The following is a 12,272-nucleotide window of genomic DNA, read 5'->3' on the forward strand; positions in this document are numbered from 1 at the left end:
ATTTTATAGAAGTCTAAAGAATGCTTGTATTGTACCACCAATTTAATTATTGTAGTTATATTTATGTACAAATGAAGTGATGAGAAGTATACTTTCATGTTCGTTACTGAGACAAATCTACAAGAAGTTGAGTAAAAACCAGAAGAAAGAAATGAGGTGATTCAGGCTCAATGTAAGTAAATCTAAAGAGGAGACGAGAAATATAACATCATTGAAAGGTAGATTTTTAAGAGATTAAGAAAATTATAAGCTTCAATAGGAAGGTTTAGAAGCCATTCATCTTTTAACTTTATTTATTAAGTGCTGTTTTATTTCACTTCTTCAGGAATGATGCAATTCTTTTGATTGAGTCATTGAAGGCTTTCTTCACTTGCTTATTTCTTAGTGTATAAATAAACGGATTTAACATAGGTGAAATGGAAGAAATGAGTAGTGAAACTACTTTATTAATTGTCACTTCTTCCTTTGCTGTCGGATTCATGTAGATGAACATGCATGTGCCATAGGTGATGGAAACTACAATCATGTGGGAAGAACAGGTAGAAAAGGCCTTTTTTCTTTGCTGGGTAGATGGAAATCCTAAAATTGTCTTGATAATATAAGTATAGGATAGAACTACACACAGAAGAGTCAAAATGAGGGTTAGCACAGCACAGATTAAAACAGTTTGTTCCATAAGCCGTGTGTCTGAACATGATATCTTCAGGAAGGGAAAAGCATCACAGAAAAAATGATCAATGACATTCAAGTCACAGAATTTCAAATTTAGCCCCAGACTAAGTGGGGAAATTATGACCAACAATCCAGCCAACCAACAGCAAAAAACAAGTCTCCTGCAGACTCTGCTGCTCATGATGGTCACGTAATGCAAGGGTTTGCAGATGGCCACATAGCGGTCATAGGACATGGCGGCCAGGAGAAAAAATTCTGTTAATGCAAAGAGATCAGTAAAAAACACTTGGATGATACAAGCATTATATGTGATGATATTATCACCTGTTGCTATGTTATACAAGTATCTGGGGATACAGGCAGCTGTGAATGAGATCTCTAAGAAGGAGAAATTTTGTAAAAACAAGTACATGGGTGTTTTAAGTTGGGGATCCACAAAGGTGAGTGTGATGATGGTCAGGTTCCCAGTTACACTCAGCATGTAGGTGAGAAACAGAAAGATAAAAATCAGAACTTGTAGCTCAGGGTCATCTGTCAGGCCCAGTAGTATGAATGCTGTTATTGTAGAGTTTTTCATCACTTTATGACTTCTGTTCAATCTGCACGTCCAATAATTCAGAGATCATTATATAGATTATAGTATCTTTATAAAATCTAATTTAATTATCTCTACTTTCACTATATTTTCATATCGTATTTTAAGTCATATTATGAATATGATTAGATTTACCTGCTAATGTGGTGCGATTTTTTGGGTAGCAAAAATGTCATTTGCCTCCCTCAAATTCTTCTCGACTTGGGAGCTAAATAAAAAAAAAAAAAAAATCACATCATTAAACTTATGCTTTTGGTTAACAATTTGGTCCTTGTCAAAATGTTAATACTCATGCACAGTTCACATTTATACTTTCATGAAGTGCTCTGATGAATAAACTTCAAAAATACTAAAGGTAATATGTTTCTCTGACCCTTTTATCTGTCTGTTAGTGGTTTTTTCATCTCTCTTCCCTTCTCACCACACTAATATTCCCTCTATATTTTCATCAATTCCCATGTTTTGAAGTATCATCTTTCAGGTGATCATTACTAAATCCATATCTTTATTTTGTAATCGTCCTTTTTAATTCTCAGATGCAACCTAACATATTTATTTGAATATTTCACATGAATTTCAAAATCACTATGTCACGAATAAAACTCATGATCTTGTCTATTTCTCTTCCTCATCCTCTTAATTTCTTTTCAATAAAGATAATAGCTACATTTATTGAGCACATTCCATGTGACAGATATTTTAGTAAATACTTCTCACTGAACATCTGTCCTTTGTCTTCAACTCACTTGAGTTACTTCTATTCTTCTATTTGTTTTCTCCTTCATATTTAAGCCCTTTGGAAAGTTTCCTGCAAGTCTGATGACTCTGTGATCTCTAATCCCAGTCATCATGTTCTCATGGAAAACAATGCTTGCCACTATTTTAACACTTAAGAAACAATACAAATTTGGAGGGATCATGAAATGTGTGTCTTTTTCATGGTACATCTAACATAGCTTAGGTGTATTGTCAACTGTCTAATAAATGTTTATAAATGAATTTATCTATAGCATGTTTTCCAGAAACCTACAAAGCTATTTTCCTTTCTTTTTTGGACTTCTAATTCAAAGCACTTTGATATTAACTTCATTTATTTAAATTTTCTATGTTAGAATCTGTTGTTGAATTGCATTTTTCTTTTGATTTTGAAGAGGATCGTCTTTTCTGCTTTTGTTTATTATCTTCACAGCAGATAAGAGAGAAGCGGTCTTCTCTTTGCTGTACTCTCCGGTAACATTCTGCTGATGCCATTTTTGCCACTGAGAGCATCTATCTGTGCGATATTAAATCTGGAGGGTATGAACATTTTTGATTCTGAGTTTGTGTTAATAGCTCTTCCGTAGATTGTTTTAAGGCACTGACAATTACATTAGTAGGGACTCAAATATTTTCTTTTTAAAATTAGTGTCTCTAGGTTTGAAATTTCCCTACAACAGTGAATTATGAAAAGATTCCCCTGAAGACCACAATTTATTTGTGTGTGGACTCACTTTACTGTGTAAACTAATGTGTTGTTTTACTGATGTGCGACGGGGTGGGCTCTGACTATCTAGCTGCAAATGCAGTTAAGGCCTCAGGGTTACGATACCCAACATAAGGGAGAAGAACTGAACGAGGCTTGTGATTTGCTTGAAAGAATGCTCTAAGGGAATTGAAGACACGTTCAACAACTATGTTAGTCACATTGAGATGTAGGAGAAATATTTCTGGGGCCCATCTCCTACCTTCCTCCAACCCTCTGTCTAATCCCTCAGGCAACACATGCATCACATCACAGAGCAAACTTACTCAGCCCTATCACCGCTGGATAATAATAATGCATGCTCTAAAAACATTGTTTGTTTCTTTCCCTCTAAGGTATCACAAGGTGTAATAAAACAAGATTTAAAAATGACTCACAGAGGCCGGCCAGGTGGCGCAAGCGGTTAAGTGCACACGCTCTTCCTGCGGTGGCCTGGGGTTTGCGGGTTTGGATGCTGGGCGAGCACCGATGCACTGCTTGTCGAGCTATGCTGTGGCCGCATCCTACATGAAGTAGAGGAAGATGGGCACGGATGTTAGCTCAGGGCCAGTGTTCCTCAGAAAAAAGAGGAGGATTGGCATCAGATGTTAGCTCAGGGCTGATCTTGCTCACAAAAAAAATAAAAAATAAAAAATAAAAATAAAAATGACTCACAGTGAAATGTGACTAACTAGTTTTCGTTTATTCTATTGCCAAAAGACAAGTTTGAAATGAGGACAGGGATCTCCAATGAGAGTGCAAATTCAGTCAATGTGTCATTCATTTGAGAGAGAGAGGAGTATGCTTACACAATTATATGAATATATATTTTGGTTTTTGATGTGAGGTAGATGACATAGGAAATATATTTTTGGATAGCTATCAAGTTTTAATCCTTTTAATTGGCAATATATTCTTGTGCATAAAAATCTCTCAGAAAATGACATTTATATATTCAAAGGTTTTATTGCACTCTAAAAAAAATGGAAAAAAAAAAGTATGCTTCACCAAATATAGAAATTTATCAATGACATTCCCAGCTTTTAAAAGACAGGTAAAGCATGTTTTCCAGACCATAATGTAAGTCAAATCACACAAAAAGAAATATAAGTAAAATGACATATTTTATCTCACTTACTATTATGACTGTTGATCATGGTTTCTGTTGCTTTTGAAACACATGAAATCATAAAACTTCTAAATTGAAAATGGTAGTTGAGATGAAGACTATCTTATGAACTTCTGGTCACATTTTCTTATGAATCTACTGTCATATCACAACAACTCTAAGACGTGTGGACCTCTCTGAAGTATCTGTCTTCAACCAATTACATGGAGTTCCTTGTTATACTATTATCACTGCCTCAAAAAACAAAAACAAATGTAACAATATAATACAAGGTTTGTGGAATGTCAGAAGTCTTCTCTAGTTTCAGGAAAGCTGCTATTCTGACCTCCCAGGGCTGTGAGCACATTTATTATATCTAACTTGACATTTGCTTTATTTGACAAAAATGCAGCTAAGTGAATAAACAGAGTCCCTGGTGATCCAAGAATAGAGCCATTAATGAATCTTCTGAGTAATACAATTTGAGGTAAAAAAGTATGTCAACTGTGGCTTCTTTGGAGACAGTATCCTTGGAGACGGGGGGAGGCAGCAGATAAAGGCCAGAAGGACCACAGCAGAATCTGGTTGTAAAACACAACTTCTTTGGATCACCTGCACCCATTGCCCACCCCCACCCTGCTTCTATCAACCACTAATTTGTTCTCTGTATCTGTGAGTTTGGTTTTTTGGTTGGTTGTTTGTTTTAGATTCCACATATAAGCGAGATCATACAATATTTGTCTTTCTCTATCTGACTTATTTCATTTAGCATAATGCCCTCAAGGTCCATCCATGTTGTCACAAACGGCAGGATTTCCTTCCTTTCTTATGGCTGAATAATAATTCATTGTATATATACATCATATTTTCTTTATCCACTCATCCATCGATGGACATTTAGGTTGTTTCCACGTCTTGGCTATTGTAAATAATGCTGCAATGAAAATGCGGGTACATGTATCTTTTCAAGTTACTGTTTTCGTTTCTTTTGGAAAAATACCCAGAGGCGGAATTGCTGGATCACATGGTAGTTCTATTTTTAATTTTTTGAGGAACCTCCATAGTGTTTTCCTTGGTGGCTGCACCAACGTACGTTCCCACCAATTCCCACCAACAGTGCACCAGGGTTGCATTTTCTCCAAATCCTTTCCAACACTTGTTATCTCTTGTCTTTTTGATAATAGCCATCTTAACAGATGTGAGGTGATAGCTCACTGCGGTTTTGATTTGCATTTCCCTTATGATTAGTGATGTTGAGCACCTTTTCATGTACCTGTTGGCCATTTGTAGGTCTTCTTTGACAAAGTGTCGGTTCAGGTCCTCTGCCCATTTTTTAACTGATTGATTGCCACTTTTCTATTGAGTTGTATAAGTTCTTTATATATTTTGGACAGTAACCCTTCATCAGAGATATGATTGACAAATATTTTCTCCCATTCAGTAGGCTGCCTTTTCATTTAGTTGATGGTTTCCTTTTCTCTGCAGAAGATTTTTAGTTTGATGTAAGTCCTACTTTTTCTATTTTTGCTTTTGTTGCCTTTGTTTTTGTTGTCAAATCCAAAAAGACATCACCAACACTGATATCAAGGAACTTACCGCCTATGTTTTCTCTAGAAGTTTTACGGTTTCAGTCTTACGTTCAAGTCTTTAATCAGTTTGAGTTAATTTTGGTGCATGGTATAAGGTAATGGTTCAGTTTCATTCTTTTGCGTGTGGATGTCCAGTGTTCCCAACGCTATTTATTAAAGATACTGTCTTTTCTCTGTTGTATATTCTTGATCCCCTTGTCTTAAATTAATTGACCATATTTGTGGGTTTATTTCTGGGCTCTCTATTCTGTTCCATTGATCTACTTGTCGGTTTTTTATGCCAATATCATACTCTTTTGATTACTATAGCTTTGTAATATAGTTTGAAATAAAAAAGTCTGATACTTCCAGCTTTGTTCCTCTTTCTCAAGACTGCTTTGGCTATCCAGGGTCTTTTGTGGTTCCATATAAATTTGTGTGTGTGTGTGTGTGTGTGTAGAAGATCAGCCCTGAGCTAACAACTGATGCCAATCCTCCTCTTTTTGCTGAGGAAGATTGGCGCTGGGCTAACATCCATGCCCATCTTCCTCTACTTTATATGGGACGCTGCCACAGCATGGCTTGGCAAGCGGTGATTCAGTGCACTCCCAGATCCAAACTTGCAAACCCTCACGCCGCCAAAGCAGAGTGCACACACTTACCGGGCCAGCCCCAGGTTCCATATAAATTTTAGAAATAGTTGCTTTATTTCTGTGAAAAATGCCATTGGGATTTTTATAGAGTTTGCATTGAATATGTAAATTGCTTTGGTTAGGGTGGACATTTTAACAATATTAAATCTTCCAATCTGTGAGCATGGAATGTCTTTCCATTTATTCATGTCTTCTTCAATTTATTTCATTAATGTCTTATAGTTTTCAGTGTACAGTTTTTTCACCTCCTCATTTAAATTTATTCCTAGGTATTTTATTCTTTATTATACAATTGTAAATGAGATTGTTCTCTTAATTTCCCTGTCTGGTAGTTCATAATTAGTGTGTAGCAGTGCAATTGGTTTTTGTATATTGATTTTGTATTCTGCAACTTTACTGAATGTGTTTATTAGTTCTAACATTTTTTTGTTGGAGTCTTTAGGGTTTTCTATATATAATATCTATGAGGTCATCTGCAAACAGAGACAGTTTAATTCTTCCTTTTTGATTTGAATGCCTTTTATTTCTTTTTCTTGCCTAATCGCTCTATCTAAAACTTCCAATACAGTGTTGAATAAAAGTGATGAGAGTGGACATCTTTGTCTTGTTCCTGATCTTACAGGAGAAGCTTTCAGCTATTCACCATTGAGGACGATGTTACCTGTGGGCTTGTCATATAAGGCCTTTAATATGTTGAGGAACAATCCTTCTATATCCACTTTGTTGAGAATTTTTATCATAAATGGATGTTGAATTTTGTCAAATGCTGTTTCTGCACAAATGAGATCATCATATCATTTTTATCCTTCATTTTGTTAATGTGGTTTATCACATTGATTTGCAGATGTTGAACCATCCTTGCAGCCCTGGAATAAGTCCCACTTGATCAGTTTTTGTTTTTTGTCATTTTAAAGTTTACACTAATTGCACAAATCATAAGTATAAATCTCAATGAAGCTTGCATGTAAATATGCTGGTAAAATTACCATCAAAAACAAGATATGAGATACGTTTATCATTTCAAAGCTTCTCTTGTTCCTCTTTTATAAGTGCCACTCTCCATAGAGATAACCACTATTTTTACTTCTATCACCAATGGTTATTTTTATCTTGTCTTTATCTTCAGATAAACCAAATCCTCCTGTACAAACTGCCTTTTGTCTGTACTATTTGCTTCAACATAATGTCGTTAAGATTCATCGATGACATTTTGTTCTTTTTAATTGCTATGTAGCTTTCCATTTCATAAACCTAGGTTTTCATTCATTTTAATGATGCTGGTGTTTTTATTGTTTCTCTTTTCTTTTGGCTATTGAATGAAGTTTTTAAATATATTCTTATGCTTGAGGTTTTGTGAATATACATGCATTTTTTACATCTTGAAATAAACGTAGCAGTGAAATTTTTGAGTCTTATGATAGGCATATTTATAACATACATAAGCATGGCCAAAAAGTTTGCTAAAGCAGTTGAACCAGCTTATCCTCAAATCAGCAGTTTGTCAGAGAGATGGAGTTGCTTTACTTCCTCACCAACAGGGAATTGTCATGAAAAACAAAAATGCCATTCTGTTGTCTGGTAATTGGTTCCCCTTGTTGCTGTAATTCACATTCCTTGATGAGTAATGACACTGAGAACCTCTGCATATGCTTATTGCTCAGGTGGGTATCTACTTTCAGAATTGTCTATTCAAATATTTGTCCCTTTTTAAATTGGATTTCTTTTCCTTTTCCTTATTGAAATCTTACTGAATTCTAGATGTTATTCCTATCTTCTGAATATACTGTGGTGCTATAGTTTACCTACTCACCTTCTTAAAGATATTATTGTTCATAATATGTTAATTTAATTGAAGTACATTGTGTCAGTGGTTTTCTTCTATGGTTAATGTGGTTTTGTTCTAAGAAATCTGTGTATTCTTTTAACCCAAGACCATTAAAGTATGCCTAAATATTACTTGAGAAGCTTCAAGTTTTTTAATTTTCATATTTAAGTCTATGATTTATCTCAAATTAATTGTTGTGCATTGCATGAGGTAAGAGTCAAAGTTCCTTTTCTTTTTGTATAAAAATATGTAGATATTCTGGCACCATACTTTACCCAACAAGCTACACATTGTTTTGTCAATCAAATGATTATATATGAATTAATTTATTAGTAGGCTTTACACTTTTCCATTGGTCTATTTGTCTGTCTCTGTACCACTATTATACTATTATATTTTCTGTAAATTCATAATGATTTCTGAATTCTTGCAGTGTATGTACTTTTACTTTCTTCTCCTTTCTCAATATTTTCTTGGTTATGCCAGTTATTCTGAGTTTTTATACAAGTTTTAGAATGAGCTTGTCAAGTTACACAATAATATATATAGTCTAGTAGTTTATTGAATTAATAGTTCAATTTGGGAAGGTTGATATCTTAACAACTTTGAGTCTTTCAATCTCACACATGAGATATCTATTTATTTAGGTCACTTTGATTTCTCTCAGTTTTCTGGTTTTTCATGTAGAGGTTTTATAAATATTTTGTTTGAATTATTCTTATGCAACTATATTTTTATGACATACTAAATGGTATTCTATGTAGCCCTCATTTAAATAACCCTACTCCTAAGGTGCAGATTTTCTGGATTCTCAGTTATATAACCAGGGTATCCAGAAATCTCTCTTCACTCTGACTGGCCATTAAGAGTTCAATGGCAAAAGTGATATTTTTATAAAGGTATTTATGTCATCACATTCACTGGCATGTCTGAGAATGCACACAGCTCCCTTTGTTTTCCATCTCCAACAAATCGGACAGACTTGCTCGTGATGGGCTTAGTGCTATTATAAGCCTCCAAATATTGTCTTACTGTGTCCATCATTGAAAAGACAACAAATTACTCTCAGGGTTGAGGAACTGTCTCCACTGGTGGAAGAGATGATTTTTTACATCATCAGGACAGAGAGAAATGTTTTTCAATGTCAAATGTGACTTTTCTTGTTAATTTGCAGAAAATGTCACTAAGCAAAAAAAACAAATGGTCCTTGGTGACCTACAATCAAGAGTCATTAATAGATTAGTTTGCATTTCCTAGAAATTTATATGAATGAGATCATACAGTATGTACTCATTTTTCTTCTGGCTTATTTTATTCAGCATAATTTTTTGAGATTCATCGATGTTATGTGCATCTATAGTTAAGTCCTTTTGTTTCTGAGAACAATTCCTTTGTGTGGATATACCACAGTTTTCTACTATTCACCTGCTGAAAGATGTTTTATCATTTCAATTTTAAGTCACTTACAAATTTAAAGCTGCTATGAACATTCATGCACAAATCTCTCTAATGACATTTACTTCCATTTCTGTTGGGTAAATATCTAGGAGTGGAATGTCTAGTCATATGGAAAGCATATATTGAACATTTAAAAAAATACCAAAGAGTTTTCCAAAGCAGTCATAAGATTTTACATTCCCACCAGCAGTATAAGAGTGTTCTAAGTGGTCCACCTCCTTGACACAATCAGTCTTCATGCTTTCAGACATTCTAGTAGATATATAGTGGTATCCCATTGTGATTTTAATGTTTTGTATACCTAATAGCTAATGATGTTGAACATATTTTGATGCATTTAGTTGCGATCTGTATATCTTCCTTGGTGAAGAGTCTGTTTAAATCATTCGCCTATTTTTAATTGGGTTGTGTGTTTTCTTATTATGGATCTTTGAGAGTTCTTTGCACAGTCTTGATACAAGTTCCTTGTCAGATACGTGATTAACAAACATTTTCTTCCAGTTTGTGGCTTTTCTTCCAGTTTGTGTCTGGTGTTGTTCTCTCAATAGTGTGTTTTTAGGAGCAGAGGTTCTTAATTTTGATGAATGGCATTTCGTCATGTTTTAAACATGTATCATGCTTTACTGTTGTATCTAAAAATATTTGCCTAACTCAACAACAACGTTCACTTATAGAAGTATCATAGTTTGTTTTACACTTACGTCTGTGATTCATTTTGAGTTAATTTTCGTAACCTTATTTGTATGTAGTACAAGATATTTGTCAAAGTTCAATTTTTAAAAATATGGTTATCCAATTCTTCCAGTGTCATTTGTTGAAAAGACTAACCTTTCACCATTGAATTTTTTTCCATCTTTATCGAAAATCGGTTGACCGTAAATGTAAGGGTTTACTTCTGGAGTTTCAGTTATTTCCACTGACCTACTTCCCTATGTTTACACCAATATCACAGTGTCTTTATTACTGCAGTTTTATAATAAATGTTAAAATGAAATAAGGTAGATCTTATAACTTCATTCTTTTTCAGAGTTGAATTGGTTATTCTAGGTCTTTTGAATTTCCATATGAATTTTCTAATCAGCTTGGAATTTCTACAAAATCTTCTGCTTGGACTTTGATTAAGATTGAATTGAGTTTATAAATTAATTTGGAAATAATTGAATTCTTAACAATATTTAGTTTTTTGTTTTGTTTTTGAGGAAGATTGGTCCTAAACTAACATCTGTTGCCAATCTTACTCTTTTTTTCTCTTCTTTTTCCCCAAAGCCCCAGTATATAGTTGTGTATCATAGCTGTAGAGTTGTAACTCCTCTATATGGGATGCTGGCTCAGCATGGCTTGATGAGCAGAGAGTAGGTCCATGCCCAAGATCTGAACTGGCAAACCCCGGGCCACCGAAGTGGAACACGTGACCTTAACTGCTATGCCACTAGGCCAGCCCCAGTATTTAGTTTTTTGATCTGTAAAAGTGATGTATATCTCCACCTATGTGACTCTCCTTAAACTTCTCTCAACAAAGTTTTGGTTTTCAGTACGCAGATCTTTCATGTCTTTTGTTCGATTTAGGCCCACATCTTTCATATTTTTGATGCAACTTTTAGTATTCAATTTCTGATTATTTGTTCCGAGTATACAAAAATATGTTTGATATTTTGTATGTGTATCTTTTTCCTGCAACGTATATAAATTCACTTATTAGTTCTTATAACTTTTTTATTTTGGTAGAATCCATAGGATTTTCTACGTAGAAGATCAAGTTGCGGAGAAATAAAGACAATTATTTTCTTGCTACTGAATCTAGATATCTTTTTTGTTTCTTAAGGCAGTAACTATAACATTCAGTCCAATGTTGAATAGCAATGATAAGAGTGGAGGTCATTGTCTTTTTCTTGACCTCAGGGGGGAAGCATTCAGTATTTCATTATTAAATGTGATGTTAGTTTTAGTTTTTGTAGTTGTCTTTTATCAAGTTGAGGAAGTTTCCTTTCTTTTCTAGTTGGTAAGAATTTTTTATTAGAAATGTATGTTGGACTTTTTCAAATGCTTCTGCATTGACTGAGATGATCATATATATATGGATACGTTTTACCTTTTAGTCTCAATATATGGTGGATTATATGGATTGATTTTTAAATGTTAAATCAATCTTACATTCCTGTGATAAAATCCTCTGGGGTAAGGATGCATATCTATCTGCATTTGTATATCTATAGCTAGATTCTAATTGCTAACACTTTATTTTTACATCTATGTGTATAGGGGTATTGGTCTATCAATTTCTTTACTTGCAATGTTTTTGTCCAATTTTGTTATCAGGCTGCCATTGACCTCACAAAATCAGTTTGGAAATGTCCTCTCCTTATTAGTTTGCTGGAATAATTTGTGTAGAATTGGTATTATTTCTTACTTAAATATTTGGTACAATTCACCAGTGAAGCCATGGCTTGGGTTTTATTTGGTAGAATGTTTTTAACCACATTTTTAATTTCAGCAATACCTAGATGCCTATTCATCTTCTCTCTCTCTTTTTTTTTTTTTTTTTTGGAGTAGATTTTGTTTGTGTCTGTGTTTTAAGGATTAATTTCAGCAAGCCTGGATTTGGCCTGAGCTATTTTTGCCAAACTTCCAGCACCGACCCCTGATAAAGACATGAAATATTCTAATCAATAATGTTGCTTTGTAACCATGGGCCTGAGGAGTTTCAGGACAGTTTGTAACAGCTTGTTAACATTGTTTATTGATAAGAGTAACATTGGTCATTTGCACTTGGTCTAGGTGAGAACACTACAGGGTTCTCCTCTTGAGGCTGTTTATGTAGCAGTATGATTCTTACATAATGAGTAAAATACAAAAATCCCCAGCTGTGACTCTACTGGGGCTCTCTGGATTGAG

The 12,272-nt window shown here is 34.3% G+C and overlaps 1 protein-coding gene across 1 annotated transcript; it reads right to left on the reverse strand.

Annotated features, from left to right (window-relative positions):
- Nucleotides 1-313: 313 nt before the first annotated feature.
- Nucleotides 314-1,249, reverse strand: LOC131415968 (olfactory receptor 6C68-like). The gene has a single exon (XM_058558033.1). The coding sequence runs from the start codon at nucleotides 1,247-1,249 to the stop codon at nucleotides 314-316; it is 936 nt and encodes a 311-aa protein (XP_058414016.1).
- Nucleotides 1,250-12,272: the final 11,023 nt, after the last annotated feature.

This window comes from Diceros bicornis, chromosome 17 (genome assembly GCF_020826845.1).
Source record: "Diceros bicornis minor isolate mBicDic1 chromosome 17, mDicBic1.mat.cur, whole genome shotgun sequence".
Classification (NCBI taxonomy): Eukaryota; Metazoa; Chordata; class Mammalia; order Perissodactyla; family Rhinocerotidae; genus Diceros; species Diceros bicornis.

What these genes read in the sequence shown, in the direction of transcription:
- LOC131415968 (XM_058558033.1), bottom strand. Translation starts at nt 1,249, where the DNA reads ATGAAAAACTCTACAATAACAGCATTCATACTACTGGGCCTGACAGAT.